Below are 20,220 nucleotides of genomic sequence, written 5' to 3'. Positions count from 1 at the left end.
TCCCACACAGGGAACGTTGCTCCCTGGGATAGGGGCCCTCCCACACAGGGAACGCTGCTCCCAGGAAGAGATCACCACAACATCGGAGCTGCTCCACAACAACCAGCGTCACCGTCACACACGTCCGGGCTGAAGCCACCAGGCGCTACATGCTAACAAATATCCAAGTCACATTGTAGCTGTCACGTTAGCCATCTTTGGGGTTCATCAGCCCCACATTAATCAGGCTCTAATTACAATGGGATTAAAATTATAATGCTTGCATGAAATTTTGTAAGATGGTTTTAATTCAATTAGATGCTTTATCAATAATATTGATAAAAGTAGATTAGCTGAGGCTAACTATGCAAATGATTACACAATGAGGCAGTACCTAAATAGTAATAAACGGGTAATTACATTCTAATGAATTATTCTAATGACTATTTACCTGTTTGTATTCGAGCAGATGCACGTGCCCCCATCCCCATGGCCGTGGTCCGCAGGGAGCTGTCGTGTGAGTCCTACCCCATCGACCTCCGCTGCCCCGGCACCGACGTCATCATGATCGAGAGCGCCAACTACGGCCGCACCGATGACAAGATCTGTGACTCGGACCCGGTCCAGATGGAGAACACTCGCTGTTACCTGCCTGATGCCTATAAGATCATGTCACTCAGGTAGGAGACCTGATCCAAGACCTGATCCGAGACCTGATATAAGACCTGATATAAGACCTGATCCGAGACCTGATCTAAGACCTGATCCGAGACCTGATCCGAGACCTGATCCAAGACCTGATCAGAGACCTGATCAGAGACCTGATCTGAGACCTGATCTGAGACCTGATCAGAGACCTGATCCAAGACCTGATCCGAGATCTGATCAGAGACCTGATCTGAGACCTGATCAGAGACCTGATCTAAGACCTGATCCGAGACCTGATCCGAGACCTGATCCGAGACCTGATCCGAGACCTGATCAGAGACCTGATCAGAGACCTGATCCGAGACCTGATCTGAGACCTGATCAGAGACCTGATCAGAGACCTGATCTGAGACCTGATCCGAGACCTGATCTAAGACCTGATCCGAGACCTGATCCGAGACCTGATCCGAGACCTGATCAGAGACCTGATCCGAGACCTGATCCGAGACCTGATCCGAGACCTGATCCGAGACCTGATCTGAGACCTGATCAGAGACCTGATCCGAGACCTGATCCGAGACCTGATCCGAGACCTGATCTGAGACCTGATCCGAGACCTGATCAGAGACCTGATCTGAGACCTGATCAGAGACCTGATCAGAGACCTGATCAGAGACCTGATCTGAGACCTGATCCGAGACCTGATCCGAGACCTGATCCGAGACCTGATCAGAGACCTGATCTGAGACCTGATCCGAGACCTGATCTGAGACCTGATCTGAGACCTGATCAGAGACCTGATCAGAGACCTGATCCGAGACCTGATCTGAGACCTGATCTGAGACCTGATCAGAGACCTGATCAGAGACCTGATCCGAGACCTGATCTAAGACCTGATCTGAGACCTGATCTAAGACCTGATCTAAGACCTGATCCGAGATCTGATCTGAGACCTGATCTGAGACCTGATCCAAGACTTGATCTGAGACCTGATCCAAGACCTGATCTGAGACCTGATCTGAGACCTGATCTAAGACCCCAACTCACACTAAACTACAACCACTAACCTGGGCAACCACCATGCAGGCCTGCCAGAGTAACTAACCTGGGCAAAATAAACATGTGTGACCAGGCGGCACTAGTTTGATGGTGTGCTGGACTGATGAGGACAGATGCAGGAGGCCAGGAGGAGCAGATGTGAGGTGCCTCCTGTGTGGGAGAGGCTCCACATCAGCCTTTAAATCTCCTCGTTATGTCCACTATTTTCATTTTTGACTGTTACCACTAGAAACCCAAGGACGGAACCCTAGAACAGGACAGGAAACGCGAAGAGAACCTTTTATTTACAGCATTTACAACATTTAGAAGGTGCAGTCGTGACGTGCTGGTGTGAACCCTGACTGTCCCTAACCCAGACTGTCCCTAACCCTGACCCTGACTGTCCCTAACCCTGACCCTGACTGTCCCTAACCCAGACTGTCCCTAACCCTGACTGTCCCTAACCCAGACTGTCCCTAACCCTGACCCTGACTGTCCCTAACCCTAACCCAGACTGTCCCTAACCCTGACCCTGACTGTCCCTAACCCTGACCCTGACTGTCCCTAACCCAGACTGTCCCTAACCCTGACCCTGACTGTCCCTAACCCAGACTGTCCCTAACCCTGACCCTGACTGTCCCTAACCCTGACCCTGACTGTCCCTAACCCAGACTGTCCCTAACCCTGACCCTGACTGTCCCTAACCCTGACTGTCCCTAACCCAGACTGTCCCTAACCCTGACCCTGACTGTCCCTAACCCTGACTGTCCCTAACCCAGACTGTCCCTAACCCTAACCCTGACTGTCCCTAACCCTGACTGTCCCTAACCCTGACTGTCCCTAACCCTGACTGTCCCTAACCCAGACTGTCCCTAACCCAGACTGTCCCTACCCTAACCCTGACTGTCCCTAACCCTGACTGTCCCTAACCCAGACTGTCCCTAACCCAGACTGTCCCTAACCCTAACCCTGACTGTCCCTAACCCTGACTGTCCCTAGCCCTGACTGTCCCTAACCCAGACTGTCCCTAACCCTAACCCTGACTGTCCCTAACCCTGACTGTCCCTAACCCAGACTGTCCCTAACCCAGACTGTCCCTAACCCTGACTGTCCCTAACCCTGACCCTGACTGTCCCTAACCCTGACTGTCCCTAACCCAGACTGTCCCTACCCTGACTGTCCCTAACCCTGACTGTCCCTAACCCTGACTGTCCCTAACCCAGACTGTCCCTAACCCTAACCCTGACTGTCCCTAACCCAGACTGTCCCTAACCCAGACTGTCCCTAACCCTGACTGTCCCTAACCCTGACTGTCCCTAACCCAGACTGTCCCTAACCCAGACTGTCCCTAACCCTGACTGTCCCTAACCTGACTGTCCCTAACCCTGACTGTCCCTAACCCAGACTGTCCCTAACCCTGACTGTCCCTAACCCTGACTGTCCCTAACCCTGACTGTCCCTAACCCAGACTGTCCCTAACCCTAACCCTGACTGTCCCTAACCCTGACTGTCCCTAACCCAGACTGTCCCTAACCCTGACTGTCCCTAACCCTAACCCTGACTGTCCCTAACCCTGACTGTCCCTAACCCTGACTGTCCCGAATGGACGGACGGATGAGTGGAAGGACGGATGAGTGGATGGACGGATGAGTGGATGGACGGATGAGTGGACGGATGATGAATGGATGGACGGATGAGTGGATGGATGGATGAGTGGACAGACAGATGAATGGACAGACAGATGAATGGACGGACGGATGAGTGGATGGACGGATGAGTGGATGGACGGATGAGTGGATGGACGGATGAGTGGACGGACAGATGAATGGATGGACGGATGAGTGGATGGATGGATGAGTGGACAGGCAGATGAATGGACAGACAGATGAGTGGACGGACGGATGAGTGGATGGACGGATGAGTGGACGGACGGACGAGTGGACGGACGGATGAGTGGATGGACAGATGAGTGGATGGACGGATGAGTGGACAGACGGATGAGTGGATGGACGGATGAGTGGATGGACGGAGGAGTGGACGGACAGATGAGTGGACGGACAGATGAGTGGACGGACAGATGAGGACAGACAGATGAGTGGACGGACGGATGAGGACAGATGGACTCAGGGTGGTTGACGACTCTTTTTATGGACTTTTCACCTTTATGTGAGTCGGAATCAAAGTATTGCGCAATGCTTCTCCATTTTTTTGTCCAGCGCCAATGTCCAACCTGCCGTAGGACAAATAGGACAAATGAAGCTTAAGAATATAAATATTGTGCATATTTAATGAGATGCTTTTGGCTGATATGTTGAAAAGTGGGCAGTGTTGTAATTAAATAAATGATTAAAGAAAGTCAATAGATCCATTGGTAGATGGATTCAATAGATAGTGACTATCTGGGAACCTGATTGTGTGTGTGTGTGTGTGTGTGTGTGTGTGTGTGCGTGTGTCTGCGTGTGTGCATGCGCGTGTGTGTGTCTGCGTGTGTGTGCGTGTGTGCATGCGCGCGTGTGTGTGTGCGTGCATGCGCGTGTGTGTGTGCATGTGTGTGTCTGCGTGTGTGTGCGTGTGTGCATGCGCGTGTGTGTCTGCGTGTGTGTGTCTGTGTGTGTGTGTGTGCGTGTGTGTGTCTGCATGCGTGTGTCTGCGTGCGTGCATGCGCGTGTGTGTGTGCATGTGTGTGTCTGCGTGTGTGTGCGTGTGTGCATGCGCGTGTGTGTCTGCGTGTGTGTGTCTGCGTGTGTGTGTGCGTGTGTGTGTCTGCATGTGTGTGTCTGCGTGTGTGCATGCGCGCGTGTGTGTGCGTGTGTGTGTCTGCGTGTGTGTGCGTGTGTGCATGCGCGCGTGTGTGTGCGTGCATGCGCGTGTGTGTGTGCATGTGTGTGTCTGCGTGTGTCTGCGTGTGTGCATGCGCGTGTGTGTGTCTGCGTGTGTGTGTCTGTGTGTGTGTGTGTCTGCGTTTGTGCGTGCGCGTGTGTGTCTGTGTGTGCGTGCATGCGCATGCGTGTGTGTGTGTCTGCATGCGTGTGCGTGTCTGCGTGTGTGCATGCGCGTGTGCGTGCGTGTCTGCGTGTGTGTGTCTGCGTGTGTGTGTGTCTGCGTGTGTGCATGCGCGTGTGTGTGTCTGCATGCATCTGTCTGCGTGTGTGCGTGCGTGTGTGTGGTGTGTCTGCATGCATCTGTCTGCGTGTGTGCGTGCGTGCGTGTGTGTGTGTGTCTGCATGCATCTGTCTGCGTGTGTGCGTGTGTGTGTCTGCGTGTGTGCGTGTGTGTGTCTGTGTGTGGTGTGTTTTCCAAAAATTTGTAAAATGATGTGATGAAAGAATGAAAAAACAAAAGAGTGCTGTGACCATGAACGTTCCGTTTAATCTGGAGGTGCGACGTCATCCCAGGGCCTCGACATCAGAAGGAGAAGGAAGCGAGACCAGGACCAGCCCCCCCAGCCCCCCCACCCCAGCCCCAGCCCCTCACCCCCCCACCCCAGCCCCCCCACCCCCCCACTCCAGCCCCCCCATCCCCATCCCCCCCCACCCCCACCTCCAGCCCCCAGCCCCAGCCCCCCCACTGCAGCCCCCCCATCCCCATCCCCCCCCCCCACCCCCCCACTCCAGCCCCCCCATCCCCCCCCCCACTCCAGCCCCCCCATCCCCATCCCCCCCCCCACTCCAGCCCCCCCATCCCCATCCCCCCCCAGCCCCCCCAGCGTTGCTCTAACCCTCTTCAGTGTGCAGTGAAATCCAAAGTGGGTCACAAGCACGGCTGAGCTAACGGCAACTGTTCCGTGAATAAATGTATTTTTCTCTCTGCACTGACCTCAGGCCTCCCCAAGCATCTTGTCAGTGATTGGCCAGCAGGGTGTTCTGGTTCTGGTTCTGGTTCTGGTTCTGGTTCTGGATCTGTCCCTGTCGTGTGTTCAGCAGTATTATGGTCTTCTTATTGGGGGGTTAGGGATAAACCCTTGTGGATCAGTAACATCACTGTCTCAGCTTCACTCCTCTCAAGGAACCCTCCTGAGATGGTGTCTGGAGCTCCTGACTCCAGCTCTGACTGGGTCGGGTGTCCTCTCTGCACCTGCTACAGCATGTGTGAAGACCGTGCTACCCGAGACGTTGCCATAATGAATCCATAATGAAGAACTTTAAACACACTCTTCATTTACCGCACCACTATGGATGCTGCCCAGGGGCTGCAGCAGACTTGAAGCTCCAATTAGCAGAGCCAGACGTTATTGTGAGAGAATCTGGTGAATCAGACTGGGAACAAGAGTTCATCTCATCCATCTACACATCTGTCTGTCGGTCGGTCTGTCGGTCGGTCTGTCGCTGTAGCCACAGCCAGCCTACGAGCTCACATCTATAATAGTGTCAATGTCTGTTGTGACAATGTCAAACTGCAGTGTATTTAAGAGAGAACCCTCCAGTTAGGAGAACCTCCAGTTAGGAGAACCTCCAGTTAGGAGAACCTCCAGTTAGGAGAACACCCAGTTAGGAGAACCTCCAGTTAGGAGAACCTCCAGTTAGGAGAACACCCAGTTAGGAGAACCTCCAGTTAGGAGACCCCTCCAGTTAGGAGAACACCCAGTTAGGAGAAACCCTCCAGTTAGGAGAACCCCTCCAGTTAGGAGAACCTCCAGTTAGGAGAACCTCTCCAGTTAGGAGAACACCCAGTTAGGAGAAACCCTCCAGTTAGGAGAACACCCAGTTAGGAGAAACCCCCCAGCTAGGAGAACCTCCAGTTAAGACAACCTCCAGTTAGGAGAACCCCTCCAGTTAGGAGAACCTCCAGTTAGGAGACCCCTCCAGTTAGGAGAACACCCAGTTAGGAGAAACCCTCCAGTTAGGAGAACACCCAGTTAGGAGAAACCCCCCACTAGGAGAACCTCCAGTTAGGAGAACCTCCAGCTAGGAGAACCTCCAGTTAGGAAACCTCCAGTTAGGAGAACCCCTCCAGTTAGGAGAACCTCCAGCTAGGAGAACCTCCAGTTAGGAGAACCTCCAGTTAGGAGAACCTCCAGTTAGGAGAACACCCAGTTAGGAGAAACCCTCCAGTTAGGAAACACCCAGTTAGGAGAAACCCCCCGCTAGGAGAACCTCCAGTTAGGAGAACCTCCAGCTAGGAGAACCTCCAGTTAGGAGAACCTCCAGTTAGGAGAACCCCTCCAGTTAGGAGAACCTCCAGCTAGGAGAACCTCCAGTTAGGAGAACCTCCAGTTAGGAGAACCTCCAGTTAGGAGAACACCCAGTTAGGAGAAACCCTCCAGTTAGGAGAACACCCAGTTAGGAGAAAACCCCGCTAGGAGAACCTCCAGTTAGGAGAACCCTCCAGTTAGGAGAACCTCCAGTTAGGAGAAACCCTCCAGTTAGGAGAACCTCCAGCTAGGAGAACCTCCAGTTAGGAGAACCTCCAGTTAGGAGAACCCCTCCAGTTAGGAGAACCTCCAGCTAGGAGAACCTCCAGTTAGGAGAACCCCTCCAGTTAGGAGAACCTCCAGCTAGGAGAACCTCCAGTTAGGAGAACACCCAGTTAGGAGAAACCCCCCAGCTAGGAGAAATCCCCCCAGCTAGGAGAACCTCCAGTTAGGAGAACCTCCAGCTAGGAGAACCTCCAGTTAGGAGAACCCCCCTAAAGCTGCATTTATTGTGGCGTTTCCAGAAAATGAAGCGTTGCCACAGAAGAGTTCCATTCAAAAGCTGTTTGGATTTTCTTGATTGATTATTGGCCGATTCAGATCAATGAAATCAGTTTTTTTTAATCCAGCCATATTAAACATCCTGGATCAATGCATTCCTTCCCAACCTTCCCAAGTTTGTTCCCATCAGTCCTCATCCCTTAAACAAGTGTCAGTTGGCCTGTATGGATATCCAACTGGGAGAGGGATCTGGGATCTGGGATCTGGGATCTGGAGCGGCACAGTCGTGATCTAAACATGTTTGTGTGTTCTGGATTCTGAGTCGTGCTCTTATTCTAATGCTAGTGGAATAAGTCAGGGGGGCAAAAAGAATGTTTTTATTCAAATGGAATCTTGCCCATTTTTCCGTATATTCACTGGTGAACACAACAGCACCAATTAGGCCATGTTGTCGTCATTTTCACATCTTTTTCCTTTATTCTTCCCCATTTGCATCCATCCAGCTCCACGCCGAAGGAGCTCATACCTGATCATGTCTTATTTAGGACTAGCATGACTTGGTAAAAACGCTCCTTATAGACACCTCATTTGAACTTTGACATACTGACCCAGTTCCTGCACTCATAATTTAGGAAGCAGTAAAACACATCAGTCACATTTGAACATAAAATGAACTCAGTAGTTTAATAGCTAGCTTTATAGCTAGCTTTAATAGCTCTGCTAGCTTTAGCCATCTCAGGAGGCTGCCTGAGATGACTGAGACACGCGTGCTAACCCTGACACAGCTACACACTGACACGTCGTCAGTGATTGTCTTCCATGCTGACCTCACAAAATGACATTTAGGGACATATGCAAGATCAGGCTCGGGGTCAGGGTTATTGTTGGGGTCAGGGTTAGAGGTCAGGGTTATTGTTGGGGTCAGGGTTATTGTTGGGGTCAGGGTTAGAGGTCAGGGTTATTTTTGGGGTCAGGGTTAGAGGTCAGGGTTATTGTTGGGGTTAGGGTTAGAGGTCAGGGTTATTGTTGGGGTTAGGTTAGAGGTCAGGGTTATTGTTGGGGTTAGGGTTAGAGGTCAGGGTTAGAGGTCAGGGTTATTGTGGGTTAGGGTTAGAGGTCAGGGTTATTGTTGGGGTCAGGGTTATTGTTGGGGTTAGGGTTAGAGGTCAGGGTTATTGTGGGGTCAGGTTAGAGGTCAGGGTTATTGTTGGGGTCAGGGTTAGAGGTCAGGGTATTTTTGGGGTCAGGGTTAGAGGTCAGGGTTATTGTTGGGGTCAGGGTTATTGTTGGGGTTAGGGTTAGAGGTCAGGTTATTGTTGGGGTCAGGGTTAGAGGTCAGGGTTATTGTTGGGGTTAGGGTTAGAGGTCAGGGTTATTGTTGGGGTTAGGGTTAGAGGTCAGGGTTATTGTTGGGGTCAGGGTTATTGTTGGGGTTAGGGTTAGAGGTCAGGGTATTGTTGGGGTTAGGGTTAGAGGTCAGGGTTATTGTTGGGGTTAGGTTAGAGGTCAGGGTTATTGTTGGGGTTAGGGTTAGAGGTCAGGGTTAGAGGTCAGGGTTATTGTTGGGGTTAGGTTAGAGGTCAGGGTTATTGTTGGGGTCAGGGTTATTGTTGGGGTTAGGGTTAGAGGTCAGGGTTATTGTTGGGGTCAGGTTATTGTTGGGGTTAGGGTTAGAGGTCAGGGTTATTGTTGGGGTCAGGTTAGAGGTCAGGGTTATTGTTGGGGTCAGGGTAGAGGTCAGGGTTATTTTTGGGGTCAGGGTTAGAGGTCAGGGTTATTGTTGGGGTCAGGGTTATTGTTGGGGTTAGGGTTAGAGGTCAGGGTTATTGTTGGGGTCAGGGTTAGAGGTCAGGGTTATTGTTGGGGTTAGGGTTAGAGGTCAGGGTTATTGTTGGGGTTAGGGTTAGAGGTCAGGGTTATTGTTGGGGTCAGGGTTATTGTTGGGGTTAGGGTTAGAGGTCAGGGTTATTGTTGGGGTTAGGGTTAGAGGTCAGGGTTATTGTTGGGGTTAGGGTTAGAGGTCAGGGTTATTGTTGGGGTCAGGGTTATTGTTGGGGTTAGGGTTAGAGGTCAGGTTATTGTTGGGGTCAGGGTTATTGTTGGGGTTAGGGTTAGAGGTCAGGGTTTTGTTGGGGTCAGGGTTATTGTTGGGGTCAGGGTTAGAGGTCAGGGTTATTGTTGGGGTTAGGGTTAGAGGTCAGGGTTATTGTTGGGGTCAGGGTTAGAGGTCAGGGTTATTGTTGGGGTTAGGGTTAGAGGTCAGGGTTATTGTTGGGGTCAGGGTTATTGTTGGGGTTAGGGTTAGAGGTCAGGGTTATTGTTGGGGTCAGGTTATTGTTGGGGTTAGGGTTAGAGGTCAGGGTTATTGTTGGGGTCAGGGTTATTGTTGGGGTTAGGTTAGAGGTCAGGGTTATTGTTGGGGTTAGGGTTAGAGGCTCAGAGATGCAGCAGATGGCAGAGAGACATGAAGATGTGAAAATGACAATGTTGCTGGGTGGAATCAGGAGTAAAATTCTCTGAGTGTGTCCTGGATATAGACGACGTAAGTGTTACCATGGTTACCCAGGAAAGTGGAAGCAGGAGGAGAGGAGAGATGACAGGCTTCAAAATGACTCGGCTGTGCAGTGCCAGCAAATGTCTGTGTGCCTCTGGAATATATTTAGACAGAAATGAAGAGAAGTTCCTATTCTTTCTCATCACAAAGACAAGAAACACAGCTAATGTAAATCTTTTCAGTTCATTTTCAGGCTATGTTGGCAATTTTCACATCATCGTGTTGAATAATTTACATAAATATTTAAACTTCAGAGAAATAAAATGAGTTCATTATTAAGCGACAGTGTGTGAGCTACTGGCTCCTGCAGGTCCCACTGGGCATTAGAACTCCAAACATGGCCCACATTGTTGACAAGTGCCAGGGTTAGGGTTAGGGTTAGAGGGTTAGGGTTAGAGGGTTAGAGGGTTAGGGTTAGAGGGTTAGGGTTAGAGGTTAGAGGGTTAGAGGGTTAGGGTTAGAGGGTCAGAGGGTTAGGGTTAGAGGGTTAGGGTTAGAGGTTCGAGGGTTAGGGTTAGCGGGTTCGGGTTAGCGGGTTAGGGTTCGAGGGTTGGGGTTACGGGTTAGCGCGTTCGGGTTCGCGGTTCGGGTTCGCGGGTTCGGGTTCGGGGGGTTCGGGTTAGGGTTCGCGGGTCGGGTTCGCGGGTTCGCGGGTTCGGGTTCGCGGGTTCGGGTTCGGGTTCGACGGGTTCGGGTTCGCGGGTTCGGGTTCGCGGGTTCGGGTTCGGGTTCGCGGGTTCGGTCGGGGGGTTCGGGTTCGCGGGTTCGGGTTCGGGGGGTTCGGGTTCGCGGGTTCGCGGGTTCGGGTTCGCGGGGGGTTCGGGTTCGGGTTCGCGGGTTCGGGTTCGCGGTTTTTCGGGTTCCGGGTTCGCGGGTTCGGGTTCGGGTTCGGTTCGCGGGTTCGGTTCGCGGTTCGGGTTCGCGGGTTCGGTTATGGGGGTTCGGGTTCGCGGTTCTGGTTCGGGGGGTTCGGGTTCGCGGGTTCGCGGTTCGGGGGGTTCGGTTCGCGGGTTCGGGTTCTCGGTTTTCGGTTCTGCTTGTTCGGGTTCGGGTTCGCGGGTTCGGGTTCGCGGGTTCGCGGGTTCGGTTCGCGGGTTCTGGTTCGCTGGTTCGGGTTCGGGTTCGGGGGGTTCGGGTTCGCGGTCGGGTTCGGTCGGGGGTTCGGGTTCGGGTTCGCGGGTTCGGGTTCGCGGGTTGGGTTTTCGGGGGTTCGGGTTCGCGGGTTCGGGTTCGGGGGGTTCGGGTTCGGGTTCGCGGGTTCGGGTTCGCGGGTTCGGGTCGGGTTGGGTTCGCGGGTTCGGGTTCGCGGTTCGGGTTCGCGGGTTCGGGTTCGGGTTCGCGGGTTCGGTTCGGGGGGTTCGGGTTTCGCGGGTTCGGGTTCGGGGGGTTTTCGGGTTCGCGGGTTCGCGTTTCGGTTTCGGGGGTTCGGGTTCGGGTTCGCGGGTTCTGGTTCGCGGTTCGGGTTCGGTTCGGGTTCGCGGGTTCGGGTTCGGGTTCGGGGGGTTCGGGTTCGGGTTCGCGGGTTAGGGTTAGGGTTAGGGGGGTTAGGGTTAGGGTTTCCAGCCCTCACCTGCTCTGTCATTACACTTCTCAGAACATGCAACACACGAGCACATGCAGGCAGGCAAATGCACATGTGCACGCACAATATTTATTCCATTTTACATCTTGCTCATGCAGGCGCTGAGCTACCCAAAACACGTGCACTTACCCGGAGTCAGCCTCATTGAGTCATCACTCATGTTTCTATAAAGGAGTGAAGCATCGATGGAGGCAGTGAAGAAATGCCTGCAAAATAAGAAAATAACACCAGGGCTGGGGTTTGGGGGGGGGTACCAGCATTTATGTGTTGAACGTTGCAGAGAAGACGTGACCAGGCCGTATCCAGGTCACTTTTTCATGTGGTCATGCTAATTAGGCGTGGGTTCAGCATCTACAGCAGGATTTTTGCAGTCACACTGAGACAAAATTAGAAGAGAAGGGAGGCAGAATGGATGTGGAATCAGACTCCTGAAAATGGTGACATCAGCACAGGCCTCACCAGAAGATAGAGGGATTGAGAAAGGCAGGCTGAAATAGGCTAAAGACGATGCCCTGAGGGAGGCAGGAATGAGGGAATATTAAGACGGGAGAGAGGACAACCAGACAGAAAAAGAGGCGATAAAAGGCCTCCCACATTTGGGTGTGGATTAGAAACCTCAGCTAAGTGGGTTTAAGTCTGATAAACAGGACAAAAAAGTGAGTGAATATAAGACGGAAGGAAAAATAGAAGGGAGTTATTTCTTGGTGGGAAGGATGAAGACAAAGGTTTGCAAAGAAGTGAGTTTTATTATCAAGGCTTAGAGAGCGTGGGGAAGAAACAATAAAGAATTTAGTCTGGGGAGAAAAGAGAGATTGAGGAAATTGTGGTGGAGTCATAGAGCGTCCCAGATATTATTTTAACTTTGTTCTTTACACTTTATTCAGAATACTACTGAATAAACATCAGCGCTTCAACATCAGCCTTTTTACACACAGAATAAATAGAACTCCCACATATATGCAAAGCCTAGTTTTCTGGAGTAGTGAACCTGCAGTTAGCCATGTTTTAGGGTTAGGGTTAACCCTAGGCTAACCCTAACCCTAACCCTAACCCTTTTTATCTGCCAGTAAAATGTTGTTGCTATTAATTAAGGTTTCTGTGCTCTAAATTCACCACTGGAGGCCTGTCTGCCATGTCCAATGCTAGGTGTCTTGAGCTACGTCTACAACTTCCTGCGCTGACAGGTGACCAATGAGGAAGGCATCGGGCCAAGAAATTAAAAAGCACAGAGCGAGAAATGCGAGTGAGGGGAGAGAAGACTGGCAGCTATTGTTATTACACTATAACAGATATTGCTACACATATTTCAAACCTTTTAAACCCCAGCACCCTTTTACTTGCCCACAGCCTTGAGGCAGGAAAATACACCAGTATAAATGTCAGTTATGGGAATATTATATTGAATATTGAAAAAAACAACTCTTATTCCAACCAGAGACTGATATTGACTGAGGCACCAATGTGAGGCCTTAGAGTTAGGGATTTAGGGTTAGGGTTAGGGCTTTAGGGTTAGGGCTTTAGGGTTAGGTTAGGGTTAGGGCTTTAGGGTTAGGGTTAGGGCTTTAGGGTTAGGGTTAGGGCTTTAGGGTTAGGGCTTTAGGGTTAGGGTTAGGGTTAGGGCTTTAGGGTTAGGGTTAGGGCTTTAGGGTTAGGGTTAGGGCTTTAGGGTTAGGGTTAGGGCTTTAGGGTTAGGGTTAGGGTTAGGGCTTTAGGGTCAGGGTTAGGGCTTTAGGGTTAGGGTCAGGGTTAGGGCTTTAGGGTTAGGGTCAGGGTTAGGGCTTTAGGGATAGGGCTTTAGGGTTAGGGTCAGGGTTAGGGCTTTAGGGTTAGGGTCAGGGTTAGGGCTTTAGGGTTAGGGTTAGGGTTAGGGCTTTAGGGTTAGGGTTAGGGCTTTAGGGTTAGGGTCAGGGTTAGGGTTAGGGCTTTAGGGTTAGGGTTAGGGTTAGGGCTTTAGGGTTAGGGTTAGGGCTTTAGGGTCAGGGTTAGGGTTAGGGCTTTAGGGTTAGGGTCAGGGTTAGGGCTTTAGGGTTAGGGTCAGGGTTAGGGCTTTAGGGTTAGGCTTTAGGGTTAGGGTCAGGGTTAGGGCTTTAGGGATAGGGCTTTAGGTTAGGGTCAGGGTTAGGGCTTTAGGTTAGGGTTAGGGTTAGGGCTTTAGGGTTAGGGTTAGGGTTAGGGCTTTAGGGTTAGGTTAGGGCTTTAGGGTTAGGGTCAGGTTTAGGGTTAGGGTTAGGGCTTTAGGGTTAGGTTAGGGTTAGGGCTTTAGGGTCAGGGTTAGGGTTAGGGCTTTAGGGTTAGGGTTAGGGTCAGGGTTAGGGCTTTAGGGTTAGGGTCAGGGTTAGGGCTTTAGGGTTAGGGCTTTAGGGTTAGGGTCAGGGTCAGGGTTAGGGCTTTAGGGTTAGGGTTAGGGCTTTAGGGTTAGGGTTAGGGCTTTAGGGTTAGGGTCAGGGTTAGGGTTAGGGCTTTAGGGTTAGGGTTAGGGCTTTAGGGTTAGGGTCAGAGTTAGGGCTTTAGGGTTAGGGTCAGGGTTAGGGCTTTAGGGTTGGGGCTTTAGGGTTAGGGTCAGGGTTAGGGCTTTAGGGTTAGGGTTAGGGCTTTAGGGTTAGGGCTTTAGGGTTAGGGTTAGGGCTTTAGGGTTAGGGTCAGGGTTAGGGCTTTAGGGTTAGGGCTTTAGGGTTAGGGTTAGGGCTTTAGTGGAGGGGTTGGGGCTTTAGTGGAGGGGTAGGGCTTTAGTGGACGGGTTAGGGCTTTAGTGGATGGGTTAGGGTTAGGGCTTTAGTGGAGGGCTTCGGGCTTTAGTGGAGGGGTTAGGGCTTTAGTGGAGGGGTTAGGGTTAGGGCTTTAGGGTTAGGGTCAGGGTTAGGGCTTTAGGGTTAGGGCTTTAGGGTTAGGGTTAGGGCTTTAGGGTCAGGGTTAGGGCTTTAGGGTTAGGGTCAGGGTTAGGGCTTTAGGGTTAGGGTCAGGGTTAGGGCTTTAGGGTTAGGGTCAGGGTTAGGGCTTTAGGGTTAGGGCTTTAGGGTTAGGGTTAGGGCTTTAGGGTCAGGGTTAGGGCTTTAGGGTTAGGGTCAGGGTTAGGGCTTTAGGGTTAGGGTTAGGGCTTTAGGGTTAGGGTTAGGGCTTTAGGGTTAGGGTAGGGCTTTAGGGTTAGGGTCAGGGTTAGGGCTTTAGGGTTAGGGTCAGGTTAGGGCTTTAGGGTTAGGGCTTTAGGGTTAGGGTTAGGGCTTTAGGGTTAGGGTTAGGGCTTTAGGGTTAGGGTTAGGGCTAGGGCTTTAGGGTTAGGGTCAGGGTTAGGGCTTTAGGGTTAGGGTCAGGGTTAGGGCTTTAGGGTTAGGGCTTTAGGGTTAGGGTTAGGGCTTTAGGGTTAGGGTTAGGGCTTTAGTGGAGGGGTTAGGGCTTTAGTGGAGGGGTTAGGGCTTTAGTGGACGGGTTAGGGCTTTAGTGGAGGGGTTAGGGTTAGGGCTTTAGTGGAGGGCTTCGGGCTTTAGTGGAGGGGTTAGGGCTTTAGTGGAGGGGTTAGGGTTAGGGCTTTAGTGGAGGGCTTCGGGCTTTAGTGGAGGGGTTAGGGCTTTAGTGGAGGGGTTAGGGTTAGGGCTTTAGTGGAGGGCTTCGGGCTTTAGTGGAGGGGTTAGGGCTTTAGTGGAGGGGTTGGGGCTTTAGTGGAGGGGTTCGGGCTTTAGTGGAGGGCTTAGGGTTGAAGAGTTGAAATTTGGCTTGATTGTAAAAAGATTTGGTTCGATATGATGTGATCCAGGTAGCTAAAGTTGGACATAGACACATCAGGCTTCTTCCCTCAGTGGGGTTAGAAACCTGAAGGGTGTATTTAATATTTTATTGTTTTTGATAGAGCAACATCCATCCTGTCTGCGAGGAGGGTAAATCACCACCAGCTCATCCAGGGGCGGAGCCTGCCGTCACCCATAGCTGCACCCACCCAGTGACCCCAAAAGGGATAAATCGAGCAAGAAGAAAATGAAAATTTGTTGTGTGAACTTGTGGTTTCATCCTTTCCTGAGAACCTGACTGTTGATTTAGCCGAGGAATTTTCTAATTTAGACAAGCTACACCACCAGATCACCTGTACATGATTCACCTGAAGTTTACCGGTGCAGTAACGTCCACTGATATCAAGGCATCTCGCCAGCCTTAGAAACCACACACAGAAAGACCTAAATCCATACTTCCTTGATAATTAAAAAGAATTCCTGAGTGAATCTGATGGAAAAGGCTCCCGGTGCCAGCAGTTGTTGTATTCACCACTATTCATGGGCAACTTTAGCAGTGCTCCTGCATTAACCCAGGCGTGTCAGGACAGTTTAGCTCTAGTTTAGCTCTAGTTTAGCTCTAGTTTAGCTCAACTTCAGTTAAAGGGTCCTTCACCAATGATGGAATGGTTTCAAAGTAGGAAACTAAATGACATTTAGTTCATGCACATTTAAACTTACATTTAAACCTTTTTTCTGTCTCCTTGCAGATGCAACAATCGTACACAGTGCGGAGTGGTGGCTGGACCTGATGTCTTCCCTGATCCCTGTCCTGGAACATACAAATACCTGGAGGTCCAGTATGAATGTGTTCCATACAGTATGTACATCCTTGTTGCATTTGTCAAATACATTTAAAAGTGATAAGAATAAAAAGTGTTTAAGCATTTCACAAAGTAATTTCAAGAACTACTTTCAGAAAAATAGTAAATATCAACCTTAGTGTTGTTATGGGAACCAGTCCTGTCAGGAAGAGGATTCTGGGTTAGGGGACCTTTGGTAAATGGGAAAAGATGATGGACTGTAATTACCTTTGTTTTGAGAAGGTTTTCCCTCACAAACCACTCAAGGACTCAAAGATGGAGAATCATTCATGTGGTACTTGGTGCTCCAGTCTGTGCAGAACAGGTCCAGGTCCAATACTGACCTCTAGGGGCTGAGAGCCTCCCCGGGTGTTAGCATTTGTTACATCACCAGTGCTTTAATTCAAACCTTTCTGGGTCTAGAGTCAAATGTTGTCCAGAGAATGTGAAGATGCAGGATCAATAGTGCAGAATGTTGACCTGCTTAGATGCTGCTGAACTGGCAGAAACTTTGCTTCATACAAATATTGTGGGGAAAATAATAGAGATGCTCCGTTTCTTGTTTCCTTTTGGCTGACACGTAACTTCAATCACTCAATCAGTCTTTGTTTATAGCATCCGTACCATCCATATTGTCTCTCGCTGCTGTCCAGAATCCCAGCAGGGCCTGAACCCCAACACGAAAGAGTGGCAGGAAAAAGTCCCCTTTAACAGGAGGAAACCTGGAGCAGGACCAGGCCCCCTTAAACCCACTAACTAATGAAGCCAAAGAGTCATCAAACATGCTAACAACATGGAGGGGGAATAAAGCAAAGACAGGAAGGAGGTGGATTGGGTCCGAGCACGCGACAAACCAAACTGGAAACAAACTGCATGCTGGGAAAAGAAGAGCTCAAAGTGTGGATTCACAACATCTCCCAAAGAACGAGAGACACTGTTTGAATGTTGTGGCGTGCACGGGACTTGAGCAACATAGAGGCTTTATTCACTTCTGATCTATTGATTTGGCTGCTGCGACCGACACTAGAAAACCCAGCTCAGTTCAAGAAAATCCTCTTCTCATTGTCCTCTAGAGGAGTCTTGCTGGTGTGTTCACAGCTCCAGAGACAGGTCGTGTCTCCTCACTGCATTTTTTGGTTGCCCCCCACTCTAACCCTAACACCCCCCCCACCGAGGCACCTCGGCAGCAGGAGTGTGGCAACCCGGTGCAACGCCTGATAGCTTTGGCTGGAATTAGCCAATATCATTATTTGGATTTCTGCACTCATGGTGAGAAAGAAAGTGCAGATACTCAGGATTTGGCCGACCCATTTTATTATCTCCATTCAGTCTCTCATCACTGTCCTTGTGACGCTTACTACCACATTTAGAGAATGATTCAAAAATCCAATGATATGTTATGCAATACCCATGCAGTCTATTTTGGCTCAGCAGGGAAACTAATTAACAGATAAAATCACCTTCTTGTTTGTCCAATTAAAGGCTTCTGTCAAATGAGACCCTTGGAGTAATGACACAAGAAAACCTGTGCTTGTGGGTGCTCACGTGCTCACTCACTGCCATGACCCAGTGTGTGTGTGTGTGTGTGTGTGTGTGTGTGTGTGTGTGAAGCTTTCCATAGGAAGCAATGGAGGAGGGAAAGATCAATGAGAGAGAGAGAGCGAGGGAGAGAGAGCGAGGGAGAGAGAGCAGGAAGAGAGAGCGAGGGAGAGAGAGAGCAGGGAGAGAGAGCAGGGAGAGAGAGCGAGGGAGAGAGAGAGCGAGTGAGGGAGAGAGAGCGAGGGAGAGAGAGCAGGGAGAGAGAGCGAGGGAGAGAGAGAGAGAGAGAGTGAGAGAGAGAGAGAGAGCAGGGAGAGAGAGAGCGGAGAGAGAGAGAGCGAGAGAGAGAGCAGGGAGAGAGAGAGAGCGAGGGAGAGAGAGAGAGAGGAGAGGAGAGAGAGAGAGAGTGAGCGAGGGAGAGAGAGCAGGGAGAGAGAGAGAGAGAGAGAGCGAGTGAGAGAGAGCAGGGAGCGAGAGAGAGAGAGCGAGGGAGAGAGAGAGAGAGAGTGAGCGAGGGAGAGAGAGCGAGGGAGAGAGAGCAGGGAGAGAGAGTGAGAGAGAGAGAGAGAGAGAGAGAGAGCGAGGGAGAGAGAGCAGGGAGTGTCAGAGTGACAACTAAAACTGAGATTGAGAGAAATAGGTGAGAGCAGGCCAGCAGACCAGGAACAGAAAGACTCAATTAACTGATAAAAGGCCCCATCTGAAAGGTGGACAAGCTACAATGGATAAGTGACGAGATGATTGCAGGTGTGAACAATAGAAGGATCAAATAATGGAGAAGCAACAAGGAAATGATCCGTGTGCAAAAATGACCTTGGGATTAGCCGCCGAGCCGGTTAGAGGTCCGAGGTGAAAGCAGTGGTTCTGTTGCCAGGGCGATGCACACAGAGACACTTTGTCTTTGCTTCTGGAGGAATATCTCCTTAATAAAGCACGTGCTATCAGTAAGAATGCTAATTATCTTGACGGTGCAGGCGTTGTGCAGCTTTGACATTAAAATATGGAAAAGGAGGAGATGGAATAGAGAGGAGAGCGTAGGATGACAGATAAAGGAGAAGGATCTGGACATTTATGTGATTTCTAATGAGGATGAAACTAGTATTCTTTGAACACTAACAGTGAACGTGTGGATCTTTGATGCTGAGAGAGCTTTCTGTTTTAATACCAGAACAACTAATCAGACATTAGAGAGACTCCTTCTCTCTCTCTTCTACATGCTCTCTTTCTCTCCTTGAGATTCAGCTGACCTTCAGATAACTAAATTCTCCTAACCGACTATATTACACTCCACACGGGGGGGGGGTGGATTCTGTTATTAGCCAAGAAACGTTGTTTCGTTGCTAATAATTAGCTACAGCTATGTTATCCTGCCTGCAGGATGAGGCTTCTGCACGTGGACATCCCCCCCACCCCCCCACCCCCCCCCCCCCCCCCACCCCCCCCCCCCCCCAAACCTCTGGAGGAAGAAACCTAGAGTGGAATCATGTTAGAGGCACTTTCCAGCAAATGTGCACATCATGAGCAATGTTTTAGCTTAAAGCGTTGCAGAGATTCAGAAGCTGGGCTTTAGCACGCTGCCTCCGATCAACATAGAGTCACACCAACTAGATGGCATGTGCCCCCCCCCCCCCCGACAGGATTTTAATTCCATTTTCTACTTCTCAGTATTTTGTCACCTGAAAAGTCCATCATGTAATTTTCTCTCATTGTTTGTCTGGACCTGCGTGATTACGTCTCCCTTCAGTGGTCCGTCTGGTCCAGGATAACCGACCTAAACAGCTTCCTAGCTGCAATTAGCTCTCGCACAATTATATAATTGAATGAATTACCAATTACTCATGACGAGCGTCGTGGCACTATCATGAGGTTGAGAATCACTTATACAGATCTGAGTGATTTCCTTATTATTGCATCATTAATCTACTTCTGCTTCTTGTATCTCTCTTACCCCCCCCCCCCTTTTGCCCCACCCATGCTCTGCCTATGGCTCATGCAGAAGTGGAACAGAAAGGTAAGCCTGCAAACACGTCCACCCACATTTCCACGTGCACGATTCCCAGCCAAGGCTGAGCTGTAATTACCCTGCTCGTCACCTAGAGTCCCTCTTGATGTGGAGACGGTTGTCTCCTCGTTAGAGCTCGTACGTTGATGAGTGTCCCGCATTCTCTCAATGGTGAGCACACGTTTATGATGGTCCCAGCGTAGAGGCAGTTGTATCATTCCCAAAGCTTCCCAGAGATGTGAAGCATTTATGCCAGTGGGAGTTCATCCAATACTATGATTTTATAATTATGGGATGCATGTCACAGTGTGGCCCCTCCACATGGATCTGACTACATTCCACCTAGTTACAAAGCTTCCTTTGACTCCGGTGTCACGGAGAGGGAAACTAGATGGGAAATGAATCATGGTTACAATTGCAGAAGCAGCAGGCTATTAGAGGTGTTTGGGTCTGCAGTTGTTGGCTCCTGACACAGACAGAAAGGAAGAGGGAGCTAAGAGACTAATGAGGAGCCAGGGAGCAGGAGGGAGGAGGCTTGGGAGGAGACGGCGAGGAAGAAGAACAAAATGTGCCATTTTTCTGCCAGTTTGTTGGGAGAGGAGTGTGTTATCTGTTGCACTAACAGGCGAAAACACGCTGTTACTGTGTTCAAAAGATGACAGTCACAACACAGCAACTCTCTCTG

The 20,220-nt window shown here is 50.5% G+C and overlaps 1 protein-coding gene across 1 annotated transcript in view; it reads left to right on the top strand.

Moving 5' to 3' along the window:
* The window catches only part of adgrl3.1 (adhesion G protein-coupled receptor L3.1), an 85,882-nt gene that overhangs the window by 25,422 nt on the left and 40,240 nt on the right, over nt 1-20,220 (top strand). The window contains 3 exon segments of the mRNA XM_057035597.1: nt 449-659; nt 15,902-16,011; nt 19,530-19,544. Coding sequence (XP_056891577.1) covers nt 449-659; nt 15,902-16,011; nt 19,530-19,544 — 336 coding nt within the window.

Source organism: Takifugu flavidus, chromosome 6, assembly GCF_003711565.1.
Source record: "Takifugu flavidus isolate HTHZ2018 chromosome 6, ASM371156v2, whole genome shotgun sequence".
Classification (NCBI taxonomy): Eukaryota; Metazoa; Chordata; class Actinopteri; order Tetraodontiformes; family Tetraodontidae; genus Takifugu; species Takifugu flavidus.
This window is presented reverse-complemented; position numbering and strand designations above follow the sequence as displayed.